This window comes from Punctularia strigosozonata, assembly GCF_000264995.1.
Source record: "Punctularia strigosozonata HHB-11173 SS5 unplaced genomic scaffold PUNSTscaffold_7, whole genome shotgun sequence".
In the NCBI taxonomy this organism is placed as follows: domain Eukaryota; kingdom Fungi; phylum Basidiomycota; class Agaricomycetes; order Corticiales; family Punctulariaceae; genus Punctularia; species Punctularia strigosozonata.
In genome coordinates, this window is record NW_006767439.1 from 1,520,336 (window position 1) to 1,544,078 (window position 23,743).

Sequence of the window (23,743 nt, forward strand, 5' to 3'; positions counted from 1 at the left end):
ATAAGGTTATCCACCCTTTCTGCGCAGTAGACAATGGTTTGGTCTAAGGATCGGTTTCGCGGTTCCGTCCTGTCATGGATAGGTAATTCAGCTAGTAAGCATATGATTGGACTTCACTCAAATTGCCGACATGAAAGGGTACGTACATAATATCCATAACACCTCTTTCGCCACCGCAGGCATCGCTATGATGAATGCGCGGCCTGGATCTTGACTTGAAGCTTGAACCATCCATGGGTACAGGATATCAAAAATGTCGATCATGCGTTGCATATCGATTGCGCACATCTAAGGGTACACGCCCACGCGATCTAAACAACACCATCAACCGACAACCTTGGCTAGCTGGGCCCGCACGGGCACATTGTGCGCCTGCCCAGGTTGTGGGAATCCCTCCAATCTGACGCCCTTGCGGAACACGCAGCACATGGTCGAGCCGCCAAAGTGGAACATCCTGGCCGCTCTCGTCAGTACGGGGTCGTGCCCGGACGGCGTTATGCGACCGGCCGTAGTTGCCAGCGACTCACCCTAGCTCGTCGCCCTTCTTGATCTTTTGGCCCTCTTTGACGGTGACCTCGCACGTCGACATCTCCGCCATGCCCACGCCCAAGAACGCCACGAGCCCGATCCTCGGCTCGTCCGCCTCGATGAATATGATCGCCCTCGTCGCCATCACGCTCAGATACTCCTGGCAGACGTTCAACCCCTCCTTCTGGGTGCTCTCCCCGGCCTCCTCGAAGTCCTCGAACAGCGGCTCCGAGTAGTACGTCCCCGGCACGATGATCGTCTCCTTCACGACGCCGGTCACGGGGGAATGCCAACGATGGTAGGAAAGCGCGGAGAGGAAGGCTTGGTAGACGGTCCCACCGACGAAGAGCGGGGCGGAGGGGTGCGAGGCGAGCATGTCCGTTACGGAGTAGGGCTGGCCTTTGACCCAAAACTTAGCGCGGGCGTGTACGTCGGTGGCGATTTTGTATGGCATCGATTCGCAGGGGTTGGCGATCACCAACGGGTCATCTGGGGATGCGACCGGCCGGATACCGTCTCTGAACCTTCTCGTAAACTACGCGTTTCCATCGTAAGCGAATGTGTGGGCGCGCCGAGGTGAAGGTGGCTCACAAAATCGTCCCAGCTCTTGAATCCCTTGTACGGCTTCTCAGGCTCGCACACGTACATCTCCTCGAACTTCCACTTTGACTTCCCCAGGTTCCCGACCTCCTCCAGATTCTTCACCCCGTGCTCGCCGAACCAGCTCGTCTTTCCGTCGTCGAGCACCGTGCACGACGCTTCGCTCTTCAAGTACGCGCCCCACGCGTCGAGCACCTTCTTGATCATCGCGTTCACCTCTGGGTCCTGGAAGACGGCGAATCCGGCGCGCGTGGCCATCGGCCAGTTGAGCAAGGCGTTGATGGGCGCGCCGACGAAGCCGACCAAGTGGCCGGCGTCGGTCCAGGCGGGCGGGGTGGAGATGACGTGGTTGAGGAGCGCGAGGAACTGCGGGACGTCTCGTACTTGCGGGTTTTCACCCGTCGGATCTTTCAGGTATTTTTTATTGCTGGGCATCTGACAAGTGCCAAGTAAACGTTAGAGGTGTGGAGGACGGGCAAGTGCGAATGAGATGAACCCGTTCGAACATGCAGTTGAACAGCATGTAAAGACGGGAGTCGCCTTCGATCTTGTCTCGGAACTGTTGCAAGACGGGGTGGAGCTCTTTCGGGTTATCGACGTGATTGACGAGCTTCTTCATCCAGTCATGGTGGTGCCGCTTGTCCTGCGAAAGCCAATGACCCGTCCTATACCGTACGAGTAAGCATTTCGCTCATAAGCGCTGGGTGACAGAGCGCAAGGATCGAGACGACATGCGGTCCTTACCTTGGGACGTGATGCTCATCCGGCACTTTGTGGTCTCGTTGGTCCATGGCTTTATGGAGAAATTGAATTGAAGAAGGGATCCAAAGTCGATATCGGGGATGCTGTCGTGGTCGCGGTCCTGGTCGGATATGATGGAGATTATATATCGCCGACCAGGATGGACATCCATGACGGGGCCAACGCAGCAAATCAGCGCCAATGACGTCGGCGATGCATTGCTGGCGGTGGAGTTGACACGAGGGTCAATTCTCGTTAATATACCGATTGAGCGCGGTCATAAGTATTCGCGAAGGGATGAAAAGAGCAAGAGTTCGTCGTAGCAGATGTAGAGGCAGCGTCGCAGCGAAGTACGGTCAAGTGAGTCGTAAAGTCCAAATAACACACAACATGCCGAGAGGGCCACCCGCGACTTGTGCATTCATCGTAATTCTGCAGCAGTTAATACTTTCGCCGAGATTTGTTCAGCACATGACAGAATCAAACGAAAAGGTTCTGGCTGGGAGCACGAGGAAAGGGGCTAATTGGTGATGGTTTGTCCCCGCAACGGGTATGGACGAGAGAGTCTCGTCATATCTACACATTATCCTCTGCATACATGTCTCTGCCAGCTTGCTGCGTAGTGCCCCCACGCTGAAGACGCGGATCATCGCCCTAAATTGTTCATTCTTTCCGGATCGCGACCGCTCTTAAGGGCAGTTCTCGACGATGCCCTGACCAGCGGCGACGCAGTTCGAGACAGACTGGTTGAGGTTGGCAAGCGTAACATGCGTGTCCTTCTTCCTACAGAGCGTGAGGACGGTCTTTTTAGCGTCTTGCAGAGCGTCTCGAGAAGCCTTGGGACACTCACGGAACCAGCGAGCTAAGAGCGTTCTGGGCGACGGTCAAGTTGGACGTGACCGCATCACGGTCGACCGGCGATCCGGGGGTGCCGTTGAAGAGCCCGCCGAGGATGTTCAGCACGGCTCCCTGCGTGTTCGCGAGCGCGCCGCTCGCCTTCTTAACGGCCGACGACGCCGTACGGTTTCTGTTAGACCACGTTAGAATGGCTCAAGGATGGACGAGGTAGTGAGGACTCACGAGGTGGTGGACTGCGCGGCGGCGAGGCTGTCCATGGACGCGATCGCGGCGCTGACGTTGCTGAAGATGTTGAGCTGGTTCAGCACGCAGGCGAGGCTCTCGTTGTTCGCCGCCAGACCGCCGCTGCCGGTCACGTTGGCGCTCGTGCTGTTGGACGACGAGAGGTCGGTGCCATTGGCGAAGCTGGTACTGTTGGCGAGGCTCGTGCTGTTCGACGCGAGAGCGGTGCTGGTGACAGTCGAAGCCAGGTCGGTACTGGTGCTGGTGCTGTTGGCGGCAACGCCGGTGCTGTTCGCAGTGATGTCGGTGTCGTTCGCAGAAACGCTGGTACTGGCCGCAGCAAGGCTCGAAGCGGTCGCGGCGGCGCTGGCGCTTACAATGCCATTGTTCGCGCTAGCATGGTGAAGCGGCACTGGGCGAGCAACGGTTAGCGGTCGGCAAATGGAGAACGAAGTCGGGTAGGCGATGTGCTCACCAGCGCTCACGACAGACGCCGCTGCGAAGAAGGCGAGAATGGCTCGAAACTGCATCTCGACAAGATGGTGTATGAGAAGGACGTGAAGATGTAGGGTGCTCAAAGAAGAACGTCGAATAGAACGTAGAACGCGAAGAATGAATCAGCTCAATATGACACCAGGTCTGGATTGCGTAGTCTGGACGGATGTCTCTTTTATACGGGTCAGATGGGTCATTCATGCGAAAAGGAAAAGGCCTAAAGTGCTGTGTAGGCGTAGTCGTCCATTCAACTGACCCTAGCGTCGAAACTCCCTTCGTTGTCGCGCGCCCGGACGAAGCTTCGGCGCCAGCCCAAGATAGCGTATCACTTCCTCTTCCACAAGACAGCGGGTGTCTTCGGTGCCAGTAGCAAGCCTGTCAGGAAAGTGATGCCCGTGAACCGCCACGTTCGCAGCAGACTGACAATATCTGCGTCCGCTGACTACCTGATCGCAGCCAGCGTTACCGTGAGTTTGAAGTATATACTGAGCTAGTTATGATCGAAATGCGTACCACTGAGGAGTGTCCTAAGAGAGCCATGAGTTCCGTGTAGAGACGCTACGATGACGGCGAAGTTGCGAGCGTGCGGGCCGAATGTCGGAAACCAAGCGCTTTTCGATCCCATGTTGCGGACTTCCAATTCCATATTCCGCAACATGCGATTTGAACTCCGACAGATGCTGAGGGCGCAAGAAGATATGGCAACCACCTTCTCAATGTCGAGCACAACGCACGAGATGATGGTAGGTGGCGCGTATGAGCGACAATACCGATGCCGTAGCAGTTGGTCCTGGGAAGTAGGATGGGTTCTTGGACTTCGTGTGTGAGCCGGCCCCAACGAGCGCGAGCCACCAGGCCAGCGCTCACCGGGACAGGAAGCGCTCTGTGGCCGGAGACGAGACGACAGTGTGGGGGCCTGCGCGCTAGCGAGTGTACTTGTCTTGAGTCCTCTGTGACCACCCCGACAAAGTCTTTGTCCCGTATATTTCCAAGAGAGAGCGCGATGGTCTTTTCGGCGCCGAGGTGAACGCGTTCGGTCCATCCAGCACCGGAGCTAACTGTTTTCGATGGTAATTCAGCCAAAAAGAGAGCAAAGAGCGTATTGCACCGGATACCGGCAGTCGGCCATGCAAGGAGGAGGGCGGACGTCATCTAAACATACAGAAGCATCAGCGCAAAGCAAGATTCGAAGGCGAAAATGACAGATGGGACCCGACCACTTACGAAGTTGTCCCAGTTTCGCGCTAACCCTTCGGAACTTGGATTGCGCGCGAGCAAATTCATTTGTGCGAGTAAACGCGATTTTACGTTGGGAGCCATGCGACGGCGTGTTTTCCTCCTCAGAGTATTGCAAAGCAGATGTGGATTTCATCATCGTGACGACGTATGTGAGGCCCGTCGATTGAGCTTGGAGATGGAACCAGTAAAACATGGCGAAGCGATGCGAATGGATGGGCGGGTTCGGGCTGAGGAGCATAACGCCGAGTATGAGGTGCCATCCGTGGCGTGAGGGGATCAGACGCTGTATTGCCGGAGCAGCAACCCGGTGTATAGCCAGGCCTCGTGAAAGGTGCCGAAGAAGAACACGCTGAACACGACCTGTTGGTCCAAGTCAATGAAGCCGTCCCGAGCCGAGCGCATGAGAGCGCATGTCGTACGAAACGACGTACCGTGTCCTTCCGCCCACCTTCCGACCACTCGCGAGAGAGCGCATCACTGATCGCAGGACTAGGTGGCGCGCTCGCCTTCGATTCTTCCACCCGTCCTAACGAATCGGAAAAACCGCCTCGCGCTGAAGAGAAGAGTATATGGGCGCTACGCCCAGCCGTCCCGGATCCAGTATTAACGGCCGCATCGATCACTCCGGTCACAGCTGTCTGAGCAAACTTGGGCCCGCCGGTCGAAGATAATCTGCTAGGGCGGTGAAAGATCGACCAAAGCGCTGATGCGTGGGTGACCACGTTCAAGCTGCGTTCGAGGCTCAGGCTTTCCGGATAGCATCTCGTGTGGGTATGCCCGGTATGGCCAATTGCACCTTCCGGTTCCGGTCCACGAGGACAACTGAGCAGCGGTACACGCAGCCTCCGTAAAGCTCGTAATGTGTACATAGCACAAAATCGAGGGGGTTGCTGTATCCCGGCGGAGGGGATGATTAACGTGAAAAGTGCGCTAGAAAGTCGATCGCGAACAACGCGGCTCAGAGGACAGGGCCGGGAGATGTGCAGCACGTGATGCATTGGCTTTCTCTCTCTCTCTCCTCGTCGACGTCCCTAGGCTCCGAGTCGCGGAAGCGCTAATCGACGTGCTAATACAAGGGATCCAAGGCGGAATGCTGTGCAATAAATGCAAGTAACACCTACCAGATAGCAGGGCACATATGAAAGTTCAAAACAATCACAGGAACCAGGACATATCCCGGGAGTTCGTTACTACATCGCGTCTTTTGCCCGAAGTCCCGCTGGCCTTGTCGATTCGAACGTCCTCATTTGCCGCTACGGTGCATCTCTCGAGAGCTGTTGATGCGCCCTACGTTTAACGCTCTATTCTTATGCGGGACGATTGATTTGCATCTATTCCTGGCCTCGCCCTCGCTACAGCACGTTTTGATTGGGCGCTAGCGCACGACCCCATCCAACGTCCTCCGCCGAGGGCGAGCGGTGCATCACCGCCTGGCTGACTGCGCGACCCAGACGATGCCCGCTCGGCGTCATTCACCTCCGAGCGCGAGCTCACGCCCAACGTCGTGTGTGATGGGACGACCCCGAGGTGGAAGGGTATAAGACCCTGCGGCGAAGTGCCAACTGTTTCCTCAGCCGCATTCGTTCTTTCGTTCAGGGTACTGGTGCCCAAGTCTTCCTTCTTTGTTATAGCCTTCACTCCCTTCCTTGCTCGGACAGGACCTCTTCGTCACACTCGCTCTCTTTTTGCTCTACGCTTTACGCTCAACCCAAGACTCTCGTTATCACCATGGTCCGCGCATTCTCTGCTGTTGTTCTCGGCCTCTGCGCCCTCGCCGCGCCGCTCGCTGCTATCGCCGCTCCGGCCGCGCTGTGCGTCTCTTTTCGCGTGTTCCAGCAGCAACTGGTTTACTAACCTCAGGTCGTGACGTAGTCAAGCGAGGACAGTGTCCTCCAATCTGTCTGGCTACCTTCACAACATCGGCAGCCACATCTCGTCCAGCTGGTGCGCACATGATCGGGCAGTTGTCCTTCATTCTACGCATGGCTGACCCATATTTCCCTCAGGGAGTCGAGCTCGTCCGAAACTGTCGTCGTGACATCGATGGTCGAGACCGTCGTGCTCGCCACTATCACCAGCTTCACGTAAGTCTCGAGGCGTCTCCGTACCCTCTACGCCGGTTGCTCACGACTTCCATCTCAGCGAGGTCAGCGAGCAAGATATCGAGCAAGTCTGCGAGCTCATGTCGTCCTACGGCATTGACATGTCAGTCTTCGCTCCCGCACGTCCCTCCTACCACGATGGCTGATCATACATCGCAACTTTGTCCAGCTCCGAGCAGCAAGTCGTGAGCATCATCGAGGAGCACATGGTCTCCGTCAGCGAGGTTGAGGTCGTCTCCCAGATCATGGAGTCCTTCCTCAGCGAAATGTCCGTCAGCGTCAACGTATAACCGCTCCCAATCCCTCTGCACCCCCTCGAAGTCCGCTTAATGCCTCAGTATTATATGGAATCCTCTGCGTCCTGTTGCTGATGGACGTAGGTTATTCCCACTAATCCTTTTCTTCGCTGTTCACATTATCGAGGGGTCTTCGGTTGTATCGTGCCGCTGTTTTGTTGTTCCTGTCCGACATAGGCATCCCTATTATACTTTGCGGCTCTATCTGGCGTGACTGTCTCGGTTTCTTTGGATTATTTGCTAGCTCAGACGTGCACGCGTGTCGCTGCGCCTCGAAGAACGACTCGTTAGCGAGTTGACGCGCCATGACTTCCGAACGAAGCGATGAACCTCGCGAGCCTGCTGCTGCCTCTGTCACCCATTTGTCCCACGCCCATCCGCACTCCTCATCTCCGGCGATCGTACTAGTGGCATGCAGTCGCGCGTCCGCCTTCAGTAAACCCTGGATCGCACAGCGCATGACCCGTTCCTGACTCTCAGAGATCGTGAACTCGATGTTCCCATTGCCAACTTCGCTACTGAGCGCTGAGTGCGAGTCTGTGCGAGTGTTTCCCCGCCAAGCTCCACGCATCTTGCAAAACGCGACATTTTCGGCCTTCGAGACGGCCATAGAACCTGAGCATCGGGGGATGAAGCGGACCGATGTCTCTCTGAACACTCACGCGTCCTCCATCTTATCCATTATGGCGGTGTCTGTCCTCGACGTTCACAGGCAAGGCTGTGAAGGACGATAGCCAGGACTGCGTCGATTGGCCTCTGACCGGCGTCTCGAAGCGGAGAAGGTTTAATCAAGCCAGCTTATGCCATCGCCGCCTTGCAGCCTTTCCGCGGGCAGCGGCGCAACATGTGTGCCTCGTTGCTGCAGGGGTCTCGCTCGAGACGGCACTTCCTCATCTTCTCTCCTCTCACCTCGCCCAAACGTACCATGGATCCGGCGAACGAACCGAAGTCTGAAAACGATACCCCGCAGAACATGCTCAGTACTGGCAGGCAGTCCGCTCCACGAACGGTCTTTGTTACCCGTACGTGTCTTCGCTGGTTCTTAACCATACCGTACTCTTGAACATTTTCTGCAGAGCTGAAATGCACCGGCCTGGAGGAGCATCGTTATTTTGTGAAGATTCGGGCCAGCAACAGACCTGAGCCCGTGGTTACGCCCGTCGCACGGCGGACGAAGGAACCTGAATGGGAAGGACCGTTTTCGATGTACGTTTAGCTATCACATCTCGTTGACCTATCTTCTGATGGGCCAATTTCATGACCTGCTAGCAATGGCACTGAAGCCAGCGTACTGTCTTTCCAAGTATGGATCAAGCATACGATCAAGTCAGACGAGCCCCTTGCGGAAGGGAACATCGACCTCACGGCGCTTGGGACCGGTGGTGGGTATACTATGCTCATGTCAGAGCGTGGGATCGCCAATCACAACGTTTCCATGTAGTTTTGAACCATTGGGAGCAGCTACTTGTCTATGTCGACGATACGAAGAAGAAAGACGCATCCATTAGCGCCTCCGTCACCGTCGTCGCCGGTGGTCCAGTGACACCGGTGGTTGATGCTCAAGACGGTGTGCAGCCCGCTGATCATGAACCTTCAGTTGAAAGAGGCCAATCCAACGGTGAGTAGTATACTGCGAAACCGTCCTCCACGCATTCCTGACACTCTGTTAGGTTTGTTCGACGACACTGGGTAAGTCCCTCGTTCACACTATCCGATCCCGGCTCTCAAGTTGGTGTCAAGGGTGGCTGCGCAGGCAGTTCACGCTGCAGGGCGCGTGGCCGCAGATCGTCAAGCCTCATCACCCAGGGTGGTCATCGAAGAAGCCGGTATCGCTGAGGACTTAGGAGGCGCGGCAGGCCACGTCTCCGACACGATCAAGCTTTTGACCCCTATCCTTAAAAAGCTTAGGCTCTTCGTGACTGTCACCGATTCCATTTCCTCGGTGTGTCATTGCCTTAGGCAACGACATGCAACAATAGCTCATCACGCTTCTCAAGATTCATCCGTACGCGAAGATTGCCATGACCGTCATTGGCGCTATTCCGAAGGTTGGTCCATGCCTTTCTTGAGCGAGCATACTCATTTCCTTTAACGCAGGTAATCGTCACGCAGTCAGAGAAGGACAAGAGTGTTGTTTCTCTCGTTCAGTGCATAGGCGAAGCATTGGACCTGATGCAGACCACGAAGGATCTCTCCGAGGATGGCCATCGTCTGAGGGTTGCGATACTTATCGCGGCACAGATTGTAAATTGCGGCGACTTCGTCAACAAGTATTTCAAGACGGAAGGATTCGGTACGTCTTCTTGATACCTCGTCATTCGCTGGGTGCTGAAGTCGTAATTAGCCAGGCGTTTGGTCAAGAACCTCGCGGTCAACACGGGCGCTGTTGTAGCTGCCTACAAGGAGAGACTCGGTGAACTTATGGATCAGTTTCAAACAGGGCAAATCATAGCTACCAGGATAATCGCCCATAGAATGTATACGAGTGTGGTTGAGCTCGGTAAGTGACTGTCGCTTTCCCGTGCTATGAATATAAAGAATCTGATACGGAATTAGACGGGAAGATCACACTGAACAGCATACGTTACGCGGAGGGGGCTGGATACGATCCTGGGAAGGGATGTCTACCGGGGACGCGTCGAAAGCTCATATCCAGGATCCACGACTGGGCATGTACCCACGGGGATAGGGACTCCAAGCCCGTCCTTTTACTTTCTGGTGTTGCAGGGGCGGGTAAGTCGGCTGTGGCGCATGCCCTTGCAGCAATGTTCGACGATCGGGCGTGTCTGGGATCCTTCTTCGGGTTCAGTTCCTCGGATCAGAGACGTACGCCGGACACACTGTTTCCGAACATAGCTCGCGATCTCGCCGCGTTCAACGCCGAATGGGAGAAGGCTCTGCTCACCGAGCTTGCCGGGCGCCGTAACATTCCTAGTTTGCTGACGTCGACCTCTTTGAGCCTCCAGTTCGAGACCTTCCTTCTTGGCCCTGCCCGTCGCATCCAAGGCCAAATCGTTGGCCCCATTCTCATTGTTATAGATGCCTTGGACGAGAGCGGCGATGCGGCCAACCGCTCAGAGCTGCTCAGATTCCTCGGCCGACTACACGAGATGCCCTCCAACTTCCGCTTCCTCGTTACCTCTCGTTCTGAACCTGATGTTCATAACGCCCTCCTCCGTAGAGATGCAATCCAACACAAGGATATGTCGCAACTTGATGATGGCGAGACCGATGTCGATATCACCCGTTACATCCAACACGAGGATATGTCGCAACTTGATGAAGGCGAGACCGATGTCGATATCACCTGTTACATTGAACACGAATTACGCGAGTTGTTTTCGTCGCATCAAAATAGGTACAGACAGGAATCGGTCAAGAAACTCGTTAGCTGTTCCGATCAGTCGTTTCAGTGGGCGTCTACCGCGTGCAAGTTCATTCGCGGCGTGGGCCAAACACATGAATATGATTGGAGGGACCGTTTGGAGGTCCTTGTCTCTACAGCTGCAACAAAACAGGATACCCGCGCTCTCTCTGACAATCTCCATTGGTTTTACACGGCTCTAGGGGTGGATCTCGGCACCTACGCTCCATTCCTGAATCAAAGTCAGTGGTACAGATTTTTTCAAGCCCTCGCATCTACCGCTTTTGGGGGGAAAGAGACCGGTCCAAAGTACAAACACCTGGATTCACTGTACTTTGCCGTCCTTGAGCGCGTCTTTCCACCTCAGTCATGGTTATCACGCCCTTCTCGGGTGACGCGTATACTGGGGCGTGTACTTGCACTGCAACAGCCCGTGACCCTGACTGCACTGGACAAGCTACATGGCAAGGACGAATCTCCCGGTACAGCCTTAAAGATCTTAAGTCCCCTGGGATCCCTGTTTCACGGGGTGTTACATATGGATGTCCCTATACGTCCCATCCACAGCTCGATCAGGGAATTTCTATTGGATCCTGAGAGAAGTGGTTTATACTATATCAACCTGGAAACTGCACATAGTCAACTCGCCTTCTCAACTCTATCTGTCATGACAACACAGCTCAAGTTCAATTTGTGCGGTCTTAGGACCTCACACGAACCACACCAGACAGAAAAAACATGCAACACCATATCTCCAGAACTCGCCTACTCTGCATGTCACTGGCCATCCCATCTTCAAAACACCAATGTCTATCCGCTCCTGGGGATGATTGACGAGTTGCTGCAAAGGAAGGCTTTCTTCTGGATTGAATGCCTGAGTTTATTAGGGAAAATGGTACTGGCTACGCCATCGCTGGATGTACTCCTGTGCCGGTTGCCAACGGTTAGTGAAAATACCCTGCGCGATTGATAAACCTAACCCCTGAGATTCAACAGGACAACTCCGAGTCCAATAGGGACCGGATAAAGCTCTTAACCGACCTCAAGCGGTTGATACAGATATTTGGAATGCCAATTGCAGTGGCTGCTCCACATCTATACCTTTCCACATCTGACTTCCTACCTGAGCTCACGACGATCCACTCATATTACCGACGCCAAAGGGACACCGACGGCCGTCCCTGTCTTTGCATCCCAGACGCGCACCGTGTCGTCATGTGAGCCCGACGCGATGAACCGTCCATCTGGAGAGAATGCGACGGATGTGACCGAACGACCGTGACCTTCCAAAGGGGCACCGACGGCCGTCCCTGTCTTTGCATCCCAGAGGCGCACCGTCCTGTCATGTGAGCCCGACGCGATGTACCGTCCATCGGGAGAGAATGCGACGGATGTGACCCAATGACTGTGACCTTCCAAAGAGACACCGACGGCCATCCCTGTCTTTGCATCCCAGATCCGCACCGTGTGGTCATCTGAGCCCGACACAATGAACTGGCCATCGGGAGAGAATGCGACGGATCTGACATCATCACTATGACCTTCCAAAGGGACACCGACGGCCATTCCTGTCTTTGCATCCCAGATCCGCACCGTGTGGTCATCTGAGCCCGACACAATGAACTGGCCATCGGGAGAGAATGCGACGGATCTGACATCATCACTATGACCTTCCAAAGGGACACCGACGGCCATTCCTGTCTTTGCATCCCAGAGGCGCACCGTCTTGTCAGATGAGCCCGACACAATGAACTGGCCATTGGGAGAGAATGCAACAGAGTTCACGTTGCCTTCGTGCTCGGTCATGATACCCTGAATTGATGGCCACAAGCTGGTTCTTCCTTTTGCAACCTTCACTCCATGCTGGAACTGAAAGGTCACAGTCATTTTGTCACATCCGTCGCATTCTCTCCAGATGGACGGTTCATCGCGTCGGGCTCATATGACTACACGGTGCGCGTCTGGGATGCAAAGACAGGGACGGCCGTCGGTGCCCCTTTGGAAGGTCACGGTCGTTCGGTCACATCCGTCGCATTCTCACCCGATGGACGGTTCATCGCGTCGGGCTCACATGACAACACGGTGCGCGTCTGGGATGCAGAGACAGGGACGGCCGTCGGTGTCTCTTTGGAAGGTCACTGTCGTTGGGTCACATCCGTCGCATTCTCTCCCGATGGACGGTTCATCGCGTCGGGCTCATATGACTACACGGTGCGCGTCTGGGATGCAAAGACAGGGACGGCCGTCGGTGCCCCTTTGCAAGGTCACAATGATTGGGTCACATCCGTCGCATTCTCTCCCGATGGACGGTTCATCGCGTCGGGCTCACATGACAGGACGGTGCGCCTCTGGGATGCAAAGACCGGGATGGCCGTCGGCGCCCCTTTGGAAGGTCACAGTCATTATGTCGCATCCGTCGCATTCTCTCCCGATGGACGGTACATCGCGTCGGGCTCAGATGACAAGACGGTGCGCCTCTGGGATGCAAAGACAGGGACGGCCGTCGGTGCCCCTTTGGAAGGTCACGGTCGTTCGGTCACATCCGTCGCATTCTCTCCAGATGGACGGTTCATCGCGTCGGGCTCACATGACGAGACGGTGCGCCTCTGGGATGCAAAGACAGGGACGGCCGTCGGTGTCCCTTTGGAAGGTCACAGTTATTTTGTCACATCCGTCGCATTCTCTCCCGATGGACGGTTCATCGCGTCGGGCTCGTGTGACAAGACGGTGCGCGTCTGGGATGCAAAGACTGGGACGGCCGTCGGTGTCCCTTTGGAAGGTCACAGTCATTTTGTCACATCCGTCGCAGTCTCACCCGATGGACGGTTCATCGCGTCGGGCTCACATGACAACACGGTGCGCGTCTGGGATGCAAAGACTGGGACGGCCGTCGGTGCCCCTTTGGAAGGTCACGGTCGTTCGGTCACATCCGTCGCATTCTCACCCGATGGACGGGTCATTGCGTCGGGCTCATACGACAAGACAGTGCGCCTCTGGGGTAGCAAGACCGGAAAATGCCTCGAGATCTCCATGGCCCAGCACATATCGAATGTATTCGCTGCTGGCAATAGCAGACTATCACTGGAATCGTCACCGCGTACCTCAATACCGGGCAACGTGACGCCCGATGTCGAAGTGCTTCCATCACCAATAGAGCCCGTTTCTCGTTCAGGTAACGCTGCGATGGAGCTATCTCCCGAGCTTTCGTATCCGTCGCTTGATTACTCGGAGTTCGGTAAGTGTTGGCATCTCATGTCGTGTCAGCCGTAAAGCTGACGCGGTTCGTAGATTCTATGTCCACCAGCGAAACCCCGAAAGTTGTCTTCTCCCATGACCCGGCACATGCGCTGCGGGACGCTCATTTGCTCATCCCGGGCATTGCAAATCTCTCTCAGTTTGAGGCGGATGTGAGCGTGGAAATGAGGGACGACGGTTGGGTCGTCGGTCCGAAAGACAGATTGCTGCTATGGGTTCCTCCGGAGCATCGTCAGAAGCTGTGGCTACCACCTCAACGGCTTCTGATACCAGCATCCTGGCCGTGCACTACGCTGGATTTGAGCGACTTTTCTCACGGGACCCGTTGGACGGAATGTTACGACCCTACGGCGGTCGAACCAACACGCAAGAGCACCACCGACACCTCATCGTCCCGTCAAGCCTGGCTATCGACTTCTCCCGCCATAGTCCGGTACAGCTTCCTGGTGTGTATGGTCGCAATCTTCGCCATGTTCGTTCGCGTTTTGCTCGGGTGATTGGAACGGCCCTTTGGACTCGTCGGTTACATGTTCATGGATGGTGAAGCTTCGATTGAGATGCTATTTTGATTTTTTGGCTATAGTTGTCGTCTTCTGTATTGGAACAGAGGTAACGATACAAGTGTTTCAGCGCGGCGTTGTATACATGTAATACAGGATCGAGACAAGGACAGAATTGGACATTGTGACAATACAACGGTTGCGTACAGTAAGCAATGGAAACTTGATGGATGCCAACAAAGGATTATACAATGCAGAAGTATGACGGGTATTGACAAACCGCGGTGATCGTGGTGATGCTGCGAGAGAGAGAGAGAGGGAAAGAGGCGTGTTGAAGATTTGGAGCAGAGTGACGCATTACGACGCCATCGATCCTCGCCTGGACGCCGGAGAGGCGTCGGGCGAGACCCACTCGATCCGGTACGGGTGCACGCGCGCGCCGTGGGTGAGGCGCCGGTCGGGGCCTTTGAGGTGGCGCATGCCTTCGCGCACGAGGAGGAGGACCTGACCGTTCCCGGTCCCATTCCCGGTCCCGCTCCTAACACCCGGTTTGGTGGGGGAGGAGGAGACGGAGGTGCGGCGGGCGATGGAGGTGATGGAGGACGAGGGCGCGGTGAGCGTCGGGCCGGACTTGAGGGAGGTGGGAGAGGCGGAGGAAGGGGAGGTTGAGGGGGAGGAGAGGACGTCGACGGGAGGCAGGGAGGGGATGAAGGGCGTGTCGGGCGCGGGGATGACGATGGCGGCGTCGGCTTCGGCGAGGGTGCGGACGGGGCGCAGGCGGAGGATGCGTTCGGGGGCTTCTGGTCCGGTGATGCTTGAGGGAGAGGGAGAGGACAATTTTGAGGAGGCGCGTGTCGTGGAGGGCGCGTGCGAGATGTAGGGCGGCGGGGAGAGCGAGGCGAGGCGCGAGGGTGTGGAGGAGGTCGAGGAAGTCGAGGGCATCCGGTGCCGGTGGCGAGGGTGGTACGGGTTAAAAGGGGTCATCTGAAGTTGATGATGATGATGTTAGTGAGTATCGGTCATTGAAGAGAAGGCTGCGAACGTACCGGAGAGTCGTAGGATTCGTGAGAGCTCGCGCTCGAGGCGGGCGAAGCGGCGCGGCGCGATGCGTCCGGACGCGGGAGGTTAAGCGTATGGAGAGGAGGGAGCGAGGGCCGTGTAGACGGGGAAGTCGAGGTCGTAGCGGCGACGTTGGCGTTAGACGTGAAGAGGGCCATGGATACAACGACGTGTCAATTGAAGTGTTGAGGTAAAGCGGCGTAATTAGAGGCTATTGCCGTCAGGTGTGAGTGCGTCAAGGTAGCGATGCTGCGAGCGCTAGTGTTTTGAGTTGAGGAAGAGAGGATCCGCGTCGAGTTTGAGTAAATGGTCCGCCGGGGTACCGAGGAAGAAAGGCGCTGCCTTTTGGATGTTATTATAGGAGATTGGTGATGTACGGTGGAGTAGAACTGAGACAAGACAAGAGCGGAACCGAGAATAGGAGTGGAGAGGGACAGCGGGATGGGCCTTGAATGTCGGCGGCCAACAGTACTTTAATAGAGCCATTCGACTATCCTCAGTGTTATTGTCGTGGACGACCCGCCCGTCGTAAGTCGCTACATTGTCCTTTCGTTCGTGGACGTAAGTGGTCAAAGTACAGTGAGCGTCTCTTTGTTTGTTTTGTGAGAATCCTTCGAAGTTTCGCATTGAGGGGATGAACGCGGGGTCGCATTGTATCGAGCGGGGACAAAAGACTCGGCAAGAAGAATGGATCGGAGTTTTTAGACGCACGGTGGGAAATTGTGTCGGAGCTCAAACCTAACCTTTCCACGTGAGATCCGGGCGCTTAAGCTTATGTGGCCGGCGCCTCTCTGCACGCTGCTCTGCGTCTCATCTGCTTGGTGCTCCTCTAGCCTTCGTGACTCTTGCAGAGCGTACCTATTATTTCCGCTTTGCTCACCGTGGGCCGCGCAACCTGCTTAGGTGTACGCTCGCTATCTAGTCTACCGCCACACGTGACCCGGTGACGCTTTCTTATCCCCCTTACCGCCGCTCATAAGACCGACGAGCGTCCGGAAACAAAAGCGCAAGGAAGAGGGAATCTCTGTCTCGACATTCGGACTTAGGAACACAGATCCATGGCACAGAACGTACCGAAAATCCGCATCGTGAGCACTGCTTTTGTTACTACCATACCCTTGCTTCTCTCCTTTGTTCTTCGTGCGTCGGGCGTGCAATGTCGCGTCGGCCTTCTGTCCGTTTCGTCGCCAAGCCCGACCTTGCTTCATTGTACTCCATTCACCTTACTCGTCTAATGTCTTGCATCGATCCATGCCCGGTGTCTATCCCGCCTTCCTCGTCATTCTCAACATAAGCCCATCGTCTCGTTCCCTACGGTACAACATGATCGTGCGCTGACGACCAACCCCGCTCTTTTTTTCTCTTGTCTTTTCCCCTGTCGGACACTGAATACGCGCATGCGTGTCCTCTCATCGTCACCATGCCTCCCTGCAGCTTAAGGGCGCGGAACCCGACCTTTCGGCAGCGACGTTCCAGATCGCGGACGAGACGCATACGATCGGCAACGCGCTGCGGTGGATGATCATGAAGAAGTGCGTTTCTACTCTCTTTTTCTTCCTGCCCACATCCCCATGCCTTGTTTATGTCGTTACGCTGACGGGCTACCCTTATCCTAGCCCGAAGGTGGAATTCTGCGGATACAGGTGAGCCCGCTACCGTCTTCGTACTCTTTGTCTTTCGCGTTCTATTCTTCTTCCCTTTTCTCTTCCTGGAACGACTCGTTTTGGAGATGTGACCACCTTTCCCGTTTCCTGCACGGCCGCCTTTCAACCGTTATCCTAATGTTCTTTCATCCTTTCTCTTCAACGTCCCGCCTTGGAAATATGACCACCTTTCACGCTTGGCACCACCACGTCACGACAAGCTCTTACATACCACGCCATTGTATTCTCATATCCTTTCGTGGGCGATGGGCCACCATCCTCGCCTTTCAGTGCTATTCCCCGCCACGTCCCTCTTCCCAGCCACGAACTTCCCATCACTGACCACAGCCCACCCCACAGCGTCCCCCACCCCTCCGAACCCAACATCAACGTCCGCATCCAGATGTACGGTAAGTTAGCACCACCCCCTATGCTTCGTCCCCCAATTCCCCGCCTTCAAGTTCTTTTTCCTCGCCTGCGTCGTCGTTGATCTGACCGACTGTTGATACAGACAACCTTTCCGCCCTCGACGCGCTCATCGACGCGCTTAACCGCCTCGACGACCTCTTTGCCGCAGTCGACGAGCAGTACGCGAAGAGCCTCGCGAAGGACAAGTACGAGCGCTGGGACGAGAAGAGCTGAGGGCCCGTCGCCGGGTTTCTCTCCGTCTCTATTGCTCCCGTCCATATCCATCGTTTCCGCATAAAAGTATATTATGGCTCTATTGTAATGTTTTCCTCTGTAGAAGGGTTGCGTGTAGGCTAAATATCAGTTCGGTTGCACGGCAATGTACAGTAACGGCCGTCCCGGCATCCACCATGAAATCGAAGCTGCTCAGATCTCCTCGTCAGGGTTGTCGATGTCGGCTTCTTCTGCTTCCTCCTCCTCCCACTCGTCGGCGACAGGTTTTCCGACCTTTGCGACGTCGTCTTTGGATATTTCGTGGATCGTGATCGCCTTTCTCGCCCTCGCGACTCCGATCCGCAGTCTCATAATCCTCTTGCCCGCGCACCTGGCAGAGAGAGACCAACACACGTCAGGAAACCAGTCACTCGCGCCCTTCAGGGACTCCGCACGACGCACCGCCAGATGCTTCTGTACGCCTGAACGGCCTCCCGGTCCGTTTCCGCCCGCCCAGCGCCCGCCGGCTCCATCTGTACGTCCTCGCCGCCGTCCCGCCTGCGCCTCGCCATGCCATCTGACCACAGCCACGCCAGCCGCCTCGCCTCGTCCTCCGCCATCTCGCCCGGTCGCAGACGGAACCGGCGCACGACGGACCCCAGCTCCGCGCGGAAACGCGCCGGGTCGCGCTGCCCGCGCGCGGCACGCTCGAGCGCGCGGACGAGCGGGCCGAGCGCGTCGTCCAGCTCGTCCTCGAGCGCGGCGAGCCGGTCGTGCAGCGGGCCGAAGTCGGCTTGAGGGCGCGCGTGCTCGGCCGTCGCGAGCTCTTCGCGCGCGTCGAGCAGGTCGTTTCGGGCTGCGGGGCAGACGGCGCGCGTCAGCGGGGATGTTCTCCTTCAGTGCGTGCAAGTGCGCGCGGCGAGAGGGCAGAGATTGCGAAGGGTGGGGCTTACCGCGGTACAGCGGATGGTCGCTCCCCAGCGGGGACGGGCGGACGTACAGCGTGGTCGTCTTCTTCCCCTTCTGTTCTCGTTCTGGTCCGGGGCCCTCGCTGGTCACCGTGGTTGCCTTCTCGCGCATCGTTCTTGCCATCTCGTTCTTGGCGAACATCCGCTCCTCCACCTCGTCCCGGGAAAGCTCGTAGCGCTCCCCGAGAAGGTATCGCGGCACCGCGCGGATGGAGATCAGCCTCCAGCGCGCGTCCGGGACGAAGACGACGTGATAGTCGAGCGGCCTCGTGTTGGTGAAGCCCCACGGGTTGCGGACAGGTAACCGTATCGTCTTCCTTTCTGTTTCTGCGAGTTGTTGCGGGACCACAGGCGTTGGAAGTTCTGTTGGATGCCTCCTCATCTGGTCCGTAAGACCTTTAAGAGTAGCGCTTCGAGGGGATCAGGGAGCGATAAGGAGGGTAGGGGCAGGGAGGCCACATAGAGGATGATTATTGTCGCCATCCCCACCGGACAAAGGGCGAAGGATGTAGCCACGCTACGGTTAGTGTGGGCGATGGGCGGGTGGCGCGTATTTGGTGCCTTGGGGTGGATAGTCTGCTTCTGGTTTTAGGGTACAGATCTAGAACTTGTGTAGTTCCCCTGCAGCAGCGAACGACGAGCGAAATCAGGTCGATCTTCTTTCACGTATCATCCGAGGTCAAGGGTGCATAACAAGGAAAGGACTGTATACATTCAACGTACATCAGGGACGATTTTATACTCGTCAAGTGACACCCGCAAGTGCGAGGCTCATACCAGAGTTTCAGCAGGATCGGCCGAAGGTGTTGGTCGACGTCAACCTTCCTTCGCCTCGTTCTCCAGGATCTCCCGCTCCAGGCGCTCGCGCTCTGCTTGCCGCATACGCATAAGCACGAGGCTCTCAAAGTCGAGGCCAGCGACCGAAGCAGGGGCAGGTGTTGGCGCGGACGGAGGGGCCGCAAAATCCGGCTATTGCCAAGGTCAGACGACGTACTGACGTGGTCGACGGAGACTTACGAATGTCGAAGGGAAAGACGAGAAAGGAGCCGTAGAGGCTGGCTCGGATGACGATTCGGGTCTTGGGGGCGGCACCGTCGATGGTGAGCTCGTAACGCGAACTTCCGGGGTCTTCGACTTTGCCCGGGTGGTTGACCCAAGCTGACCATGGCGCTTCAGCCATCCTATCAGCTCCGGCTCTTTCCCTTCAGCCCACGAGATCTCGATGCCCTCTAACCCGCGTTCGGTCCTTCCGGACGCGCAGACGGCCGCGAACGCCGCGCCAATCTGCGTGAAGGGTACAAGGGCGGTGGCAAATTTAGGAGGCTAGAGCGTCCGAACGTGAGCTGGCGCAAATGCAATGGAGTAGAAGAGTACGCACCTTGTGGGGCGCTTTTTTGGGAGGCTTCATGGATAGTACGACCGATGATGCGTCCGCGATACCGAAAGGCGCAAGGAGGGTGACAAGCGATTCGGCAGTGACCAGCGTTGGGCGTGCAGAGATTTGATATTTGAGGCGAACGGTCGTATCGTAGGACCCTGTACACGAGGGTCAGAAAGACAACATGGATCATCCCACAATCGCACGTACCAAGCACTGGCGGATCGTCCTCCCCAGCCGCTGCCTCAGCCTCCGCTGCCCGTCTCGCCCCTGCCTCTTCCTCCTCCCGTCTCCTCTCACGTTCCTCGCGCATCCGACGCCCCTCCTCCTTGATCTTCTCAGTCTCGGCCGCGCGGCGGCGTTCCTGTTGCACCTTCTCCACCCGCGCCTTCTTGAACGCGCGCTCGCGCTCCTCGAGCTCCTCGACCATCGCCTTCCGCTTGGTGTCATACGCCGCAAAGCGCTCCTTCCGCGCACGTGCAAGTCGCTGCTTCGCATCGAGCGCCATCCGCCGCAGTGGGTCGAGGAGCAGCTCATATGCCTGCGTCAGCTCGTGGAAGAGACGGGCTGTGAGTTCGTCAGTCAGTTCCGTCGTAGAAACGAAAAGGGAGATTTCGGCGGCGTACGTGCATCGGGATTGTCTGGATTCTTGTGAGATTAGCATCAGGCTTCGTCCTGTGTATGATAGAGTGAGGTGCATACCCTGTCAGGATGGACCTTGAGCGAGCGTTGGCGGTAGGCTTTGCGAATCTCGGGATCCGTCGCCTCTAATTGCAGTCCAAGGAGAACATAGGGATCGACTTCTTCGTCAGACATGATGCCGGCGAGGTACGAAGAAGACCGTGGAGTGTATCGTGGTCGTGGCCACCGTAGTAGAGGGCAAAGGCGTGGTGTTGGAGCCGGCGGCGACTCTTTTACTTTGCACCACGTTCACTAGACTGAAATACTCAGGCTCTGAAACTACCTGCCTACCTGCCTACCTGAATATCAAACAGAAACTGTGTACGAGCGTATGAAAATCGGGAATTTTTCCACTGACCCTGGCGCAACGGGCTCGAACACGGGTGGCTATGAAGGAATTCTGGACATCTCGATCCTCGTCAATATCAGACACCAGCCCACTGCACTTCAAGAAGGACTGACAGCGCCTCGGAATATGCCCAAATAATTGGTGTGTCAAAGCAGCATCCTTATCGAGAAGAAGGCTTTTTGGGAAATCCCCCAAAAAGTCCCAAGCGGCAACTGAGTGGGATAGCCAAATGAATGGATTGCTGCCACAACGGCCGCAGGATTAAGTACGCTGACTACGATTAAGCTATACGCGCGATATGGATGTGGTATAGTCCCGAAAGCTCATTTCTTAGAGCGACAGGTTGACGGGGACGCAGCCGAGAGCAATCAGGCCCTTCTGCAAGAGAACAAAGTCAGTATTCAATGACTTTCCGTGGAAGGGAAACCGGACTTACGAAGCTGTTGTTCTCGCAGCACACGGGCGTAGCGCTGCAGCTGTTGCCGCCGAGTCCGACGACCGAGATGGGACTGCAGTCAACGCCGACGAGGGCATCAACCGCGTCGACAACGACGCCGAGGAGGCCTCCCAGGGCGTTGACGCTGGAAGAGGAAACCTTCGAGTTCGGTGATCATCAGTATGCGTCTTTACCTGCAATTGGAAGACTTCGTACCTTCTTCGTGGACTGGCAGCACTGGATGGAGCCGGTGTTGCACTGGCTAGGAGCAGTGCCCTGGGGAGCCGCAGTGGCGACAGCAAGGAGGGCGGCGAACGCAACAGCGAGGGTGGAGCGAGCGAACATCTCGAAAAGACGGTGATTGGTTGGGTGGGCTGGGATTGGGCTGGTCTGAGAGAGAGAGGCTCGAAGAGAAAGTGAACTCGGGTGTTCCACTGAAGAAAACTCACCGGTTACCCTCGTCTTTTTATGCCGTTTCCTCGTCTGCCGACGACGTACGATGGGGCTCGATCGATTTCAAGCCGGTGTGTCTGGTCACCTCCATGGGCGCGTTAACAGCGCTCGGACGCTTCCTAGCAGAGCTCTGACAACTTCGAAGCGACGTCGAAGGAGCGGAAATGGACGGCCGCTCCATGGCGCGCGTTGATGGGCGCGGAGTCTGGACGATCGCGAAGAGGGAGAAGCGACGTCAATTGGCTGGGCCAATGTATTTTGCAGCTTGCATAGGCATTGAGGCGGCTTCGAGGTCGGGTGGGTCCAAAGAATATATCCTTGAAAGTGGTTGTCCGGGTTCTGAGCTTCTGCCATCTCATAGCGTTCTTGGGACGCATTTCATGGAGAACGCGCAGCGCTCGAACCACAGCCCTATGCGTGTTGTTGGTGCAGCACGTCCAGCGTACACTCTTGAGAGGTGCGTAATTTGCGTAAGGTGTGGACCTGCAAGGCCAGGAAAGCCTCATTTTATGCGTAACATCTGCGTTGTCCTTACGTTCATGACCAGGCGACTCACAGGGCGGCTGAAAGTCGGTGAAAGAAGCGCCGCTGTCTAAATGAGCTTTATAATTTCAGCCGACTCCGTCGGTGGGAGGAGAACGGACGCAGAGTAGATGTGGGAAAGAGTCGGTATGTCCGACTAAAGCCACTCGATCAGGAAACCCAAATTTATCGCGCCTCACGACCATCGACAGCGTCTTAACCACGTCGCGCCCTGAAGAACAACAAGCTACGATTCGGATTGCGTGTTTGTGAGCCTGTGGTTGAAGCACAGATGGACTGAAGCAAAATGCGATCGGTAAGCAAGCCGTCATCGTCATCGGCAATGCTATAACCAGCGACGCGCAGCTCGCCGTCAAACGTAGATCCGGACTGTGCGCTGGGATCTCGGAAAGCCGAGGACAGCCCCGCGCTTCCCGTGATGGGCCGAGAGGCATGGATTGTAGTCAGCGGCATGAGCCAAACGTAAGTGAAAAGGATGCTGCAAGATTTCAACAAGCAATTACGATCGTAGCAAGTTCGCAACAAGTGCTCTCCTTACTTAATCCTTTCAACGGACCACCGATCCCGCCGTACTGTCATCCTGATGACGCGGTGTACAGCTGCTGCGCGTTTTGGTGATTGACGGCGACGGTGAGGACAAACGATCGACAGGCAAACAGTCGAGGACAGACAAACGGCCGAGAACATATCTGCACTCGCTGGTAGGTAGGTAGGTAGGTAGGTATATTTCCGGCGCGGTCCCAATAGCGGAACAACCGGTTGGTATAATCACTTCGCTCTGCCCTCATGATGAATGACAACCTTCATAGGAGCTCGTCTGCGCCAGGCACGAGCCGAGCATACCCATAATTCACGTGCCCGAATGACCCTTGCCAGGTTCTGCGTGGCTACGACGTCATGATGAGCGACGCGGTCCGTGCTTCGTTTGTAGCTCGCCTTTGCCTACACGACACTCGCATCAGGAAAAATCGGACTATCGAAAGAGTCGCTTATTGGGTACCGAAACCCTCTAAAGCTACTAAATGAGCACGTTTTAGTACGTTTTAGGAGGTTTTTAGCAAATCCGGTTTTTCCTGATGACTCGTCGTCTGCGCCCCCTCACCGTCCGGTAGATGTTCACACGGTGGCACCCTCACACTCGCGTCTTGGCCTGATGCTCCGTCGTGCGAGCAATCTGGATGGCATCGAAGACACTACGGGAAAAGGAGCAGTACCTTCAGAGGCCGATCGGACTATCGAGCGATCGCGTCCGCTTCAAACGCCCGGAGATCGTGCCCGGCCCCTTCAAGGTCCAGTTTCGGCCTTAAGTCTCACCAATCTGGAATCGAAACGCTCCATGCTGGGATTGCGCCCGTACCTCCGGTTCTTGCAACGAATTGAGCTGCTCTGTGAGGCTCCTCGCACGCACGAGC

The 23,743-nt window shown here is 56.3% G+C and overlaps 12 protein-coding genes across 12 annotated transcripts; 5 read left to right on the forward strand and 7 right to left on the reverse strand.

The window, feature by feature from the left end:
* Window positions 1-243: 243 nt before the first annotated feature.
* PUNSTDRAFT_103509 (uncharacterized protein) lies at window positions 244-2,186 on the reverse strand. Its single transcript, XM_007384512.1, has 5 exons — window positions 1,873-2,186; window positions 1,625-1,793; window positions 1,120-1,563; window positions 528-1,063; window positions 244-454 (listed from the first exon to the last, which is right to left on the reverse strand). The coding sequence occupies exons 1-5, from the start codon at window positions 1,917-1,919 to the stop codon at window positions 325-327; spliced, it is 1,326 nt and encodes a 441-aa protein (XP_007384574.1). The 5' UTR covers window positions 1,920-2,186; the 3' UTR covers window positions 244-324.
* A 201-nt stretch (window positions 2,187-2,387) lies between these two features.
* Window positions 2,388-4,357, reverse strand: PUNSTDRAFT_120880 (uncharacterized protein). The gene is made up of 5 exons (XM_007384513.1): window positions 3,958-4,357; window positions 3,425-3,890; window positions 2,950-3,361; window positions 2,720-2,896; window positions 2,388-2,652 (listed from the first exon to the last, which is right to left on the reverse strand). Exons 2-5 carry the CDS (start codon window positions 3,477-3,479, stop codon window positions 2,559-2,561), a joined length of 738 nt encoding a protein of 245 aa, XP_007384575.1. The 5' UTR covers window positions 3,480-3,890; window positions 3,958-4,357; the 3' UTR covers window positions 2,388-2,558.
* Window position 4,358: 1 nt separating this feature from the next.
* On the reverse strand, window positions 4,359-5,391 carry PUNSTDRAFT_52954 (uncharacterized protein). Its single transcript, XM_007384514.1, has 3 exons — window positions 5,115-5,391; window positions 4,753-5,043; window positions 4,359-4,498 (listed from the first exon to the last, which is right to left on the reverse strand). Exons 2-3 carry the CDS (start codon window positions 4,919-4,921, stop codon window positions 4,368-4,370), a joined length of 300 nt encoding a protein of 99 aa, XP_007384576.1. The 5' UTR covers window positions 4,922-5,043; window positions 5,115-5,391; the 3' UTR covers window positions 4,359-4,367.
* A 330-nt stretch (window positions 5,392-5,721) lies between these two features.
* On the forward strand, window positions 5,722-7,276 carry PUNSTDRAFT_52957 (uncharacterized protein). Its single transcript, XM_007384515.1, has 5 exons — window positions 5,722-6,494; window positions 6,556-6,627; window positions 6,690-6,767; window positions 6,826-6,888; window positions 6,955-7,276. Exons 1-5 carry the CDS (start codon window positions 6,412-6,414, stop codon window positions 7,073-7,075), a joined length of 417 nt encoding a protein of 138 aa, XP_007384577.1. The 5' UTR covers window positions 5,722-6,411; the 3' UTR covers window positions 7,076-7,276.
* A 730-nt stretch (window positions 7,277-8,006) lies between these two features.
* On the forward strand, window positions 8,007-10,681 carry PUNSTDRAFT_135002 (uncharacterized protein; the record flags this gene model as incomplete). The annotated part of the gene is made up of 11 exons (XM_007384516.1): window positions 8,007-8,103; window positions 8,158-8,287; window positions 8,351-8,463; window positions 8,523-8,699; window positions 8,752-8,770; window positions 8,822-9,023; window positions 9,079-9,129; window positions 9,179-9,374; window positions 9,426-9,581; window positions 9,638-10,569; window positions 10,649-10,681. The coding sequence occupies 11 exons, from the start codon at window positions 8,007-8,009 to the stop codon at window positions 10,679-10,681; spliced, it is 2,106 nt and encodes a 701-aa protein (XP_007384578.1).
* A 907-nt stretch (window positions 10,682-11,588) lies between these two features.
* PUNSTDRAFT_68712 (WD40 repeat-like protein) lies at window positions 11,589-12,251 on the reverse strand (the record flags this gene model as incomplete). Its single annotated transcript, XM_007384517.1, has 1 exon — window positions 11,589-12,251. One exon carries the CDS (start codon window positions 12,249-12,251, stop codon window positions 11,589-11,591), a length of 663 nt encoding a protein of 220 aa, XP_007384579.1.
* Window positions 12,252-12,443: 192 nt separating this feature from the next.
* On the forward strand, window positions 12,444-13,469 carry PUNSTDRAFT_16593 (HET-E; the record flags this gene model as incomplete). The annotated part of the gene is made up of 1 exon (XM_007384518.1): window positions 12,444-13,469. A coding segment is annotated over one exon (1,026 nt), but the record flags the coding sequence as incomplete, so codon positions are not given.
* Window positions 13,470-13,619: 150 nt separating this feature from the next.
* PUNSTDRAFT_52963 (uncharacterized protein) lies at window positions 13,620-14,348 on the forward strand. Its single transcript, XM_007384519.1, has 2 exons — window positions 13,620-13,680; window positions 13,734-14,348. Exons 1-2 carry the CDS (start codon window positions 13,629-13,631, stop codon window positions 14,195-14,197), a joined length of 516 nt encoding a protein of 171 aa, XP_007384581.1. The 5' UTR covers window positions 13,620-13,628; the 3' UTR covers window positions 14,198-14,348.
* A 209-nt stretch (window positions 14,349-14,557) lies between these two features.
* On the reverse strand, window positions 14,558-15,417 carry PUNSTDRAFT_135005 (uncharacterized protein; the record flags this gene model as incomplete). The annotated part of the gene is made up of 2 exons (XM_007384520.1): window positions 14,558-15,184; window positions 15,247-15,417. The coding sequence occupies 2 exons, from the start codon at window positions 15,415-15,417 to the stop codon at window positions 14,558-14,560; spliced, it is 798 nt and encodes a 265-aa protein (XP_007384582.1).
* A 689-nt stretch (window positions 15,418-16,106) lies between these two features.
* Window positions 16,107-17,805, forward strand: PUNSTDRAFT_103513 (RBP11-like subunits of RNA polymerase). Its single transcript, XM_007384521.1, has 5 exons — window positions 16,107-16,347; window positions 16,694-16,791; window positions 16,876-16,902; window positions 17,263-17,312; window positions 17,414-17,805. Exons 1-5 carry the CDS (start codon window positions 16,318-16,320, stop codon window positions 17,542-17,544), a joined length of 336 nt encoding a protein of 111 aa, XP_007384583.1. The 5' UTR covers window positions 16,107-16,317; the 3' UTR covers window positions 17,545-17,805.
* A 1,375-nt stretch (window positions 17,806-19,180) lies between these two features.
* Window positions 19,181-20,748, reverse strand: PUNSTDRAFT_52966 (DnaJ-domain-containing protein). The gene is made up of 6 exons (XM_007384522.1): window positions 20,572-20,748; window positions 20,496-20,517; window positions 20,080-20,436; window positions 19,870-20,027; window positions 19,509-19,814; window positions 19,181-19,460 (listed from the first exon to the last, which is right to left on the reverse strand). Exons 1-6 carry the CDS (start codon window positions 20,683-20,685, stop codon window positions 19,308-19,310), a joined length of 1,110 nt encoding a protein of 369 aa, XP_007384584.1. The 5' UTR covers window positions 20,686-20,748; the 3' UTR covers window positions 19,181-19,307.
* A 481-nt stretch (window positions 20,749-21,229) lies between these two features.
* On the reverse strand, window positions 21,230-21,680 carry PUNSTDRAFT_69312 (fungal hydrophobin; the record flags this gene model as incomplete). The annotated part of the gene is made up of 3 exons (XM_007384523.1): window positions 21,230-21,277; window positions 21,336-21,494; window positions 21,552-21,680. The coding sequence occupies 3 exons, from the start codon at window positions 21,678-21,680 to the stop codon at window positions 21,230-21,232; spliced, it is 336 nt and encodes a 111-aa protein (XP_007384585.1).
* Between the last annotated feature and the right edge of the window lie 2,063 nt (window positions 21,681-23,743).

Coding starts and splice junctions, on each gene's coding strand:
- PUNSTDRAFT_103509 (XM_007384512.1), bottom strand. CDS start 1,919: ATGGACCAACGAGACCACAAAGTGCCGGATGAGCATCACGTCCCAAG. Junction 1,564..1,624: donor TCAACTGCATGTTCGAACGG/GTTCATCTCATT, acceptor GGCACTTGTCAG/ATGCCCAGCAATAAAAAATA. Junction 455..527: donor AAGAAGGGCGACGAGCTAGG/GTGAGTCGCTGG, acceptor GAGAGCGGCCAG/GATGTTCCACTTTGGCGGCT.
- PUNSTDRAFT_120880 (XM_007384513.1), bottom strand. CDS start 3,479: ATGCAGTTTCGAGCCATTCTCGCCTTCTTCGCAGCGGCGTCTGTCGTG. Junction 2,897..2,949: donor GCCGCGCAGTCCACCACCTC/GTGAGTCCTCAC, acceptor GTGGTCTAACAG/AAACCGTACGGCGTCGTCGG. Junction 2,653..2,719: donor GCTCTTAGCTCGCTGGTTCC/GTGAGTGTCCCA, acceptor CACGCTCTGTAG/GAAGAAGGACACGCATGTTA.
- PUNSTDRAFT_52954 (XM_007384514.1), bottom strand. CDS start 4,921: ATGCTCCTCAGCCCGAACCCGCCCATCCATTCGCATCGCTTCGCCATG. Junction 4,499..4,752: donor GCCGTCGCATGGCTCCCAAC/GTAAAATCGCGT, acceptor GAAAACAGTTAG/CTCCGGTGCTGGATGGACCG.
- PUNSTDRAFT_52957 (XM_007384515.1), top strand. CDS start 6,412: ATGGTCCGCGCATTCTCTGCTGTTGTTCTCGGCCTCTGCGCCCTCGCC. Junction 6,495..6,555: donor ATCGCCGCTCCGGCCGCGCT/GTGCGTCTCTTT, acceptor GTCGTGACGTAG/TCAAGCGAGGACAGTGTCCT. Junction 6,889..6,954: donor TCGTCCTACGGCATTGACAT/GTCAGTCTTCGC, acceptor AACTTTGTCCAG/CTCCGAGCAGCAAGTCGTGA.
- PUNSTDRAFT_52963 (XM_007384519.1), top strand. CDS start 13,629: ATGGAGCTATCTCCCGAGCTTTCGTATCCGTCGCTTGATTACTCGGAG. Junction 13,681..13,733: donor GCTTGATTACTCGGAGTTCG/GTAAGTGTTGGC, acceptor CGCGGTTCGTAG/ATTCTATGTCCACCAGCGAA.
- PUNSTDRAFT_103513 (XM_007384521.1), top strand. CDS start 16,318: ATGGCACAGAACGTACCGAAAATCCGCATC. Junction 16,348..16,693: donor ACGTACCGAAAATCCGCATC/GTGAGCACTGCT, acceptor GCCTCCCTGCAG/CTTAAGGGCGCGGAACCCGA. Junction 16,903..17,262: donor GTGGAATTCTGCGGATACAG/GTGAGCCCGCTA, acceptor CCCACCCCACAG/CGTCCCCCACCCCTCCGAAC.
- PUNSTDRAFT_52966 (XM_007384522.1), bottom strand. CDS start 20,685: ATGTCTGACGAAGAAGTCGATCCCTATGTTCTCCTTGGACTGCAATTA. Junction 20,518..20,571: donor TCAAGGTCCATCCTGACAGG/GTATGCACCTCA, acceptor TAATCTCACAAG/AATCCAGACAATCCCGATGC. Junction 20,437..20,495: donor TCCAGACAATCCCGATGCAC/GTACGCCGCCGA, acceptor ACGAACTCACAG/CCCGTCTCTTCCACGAGCTG.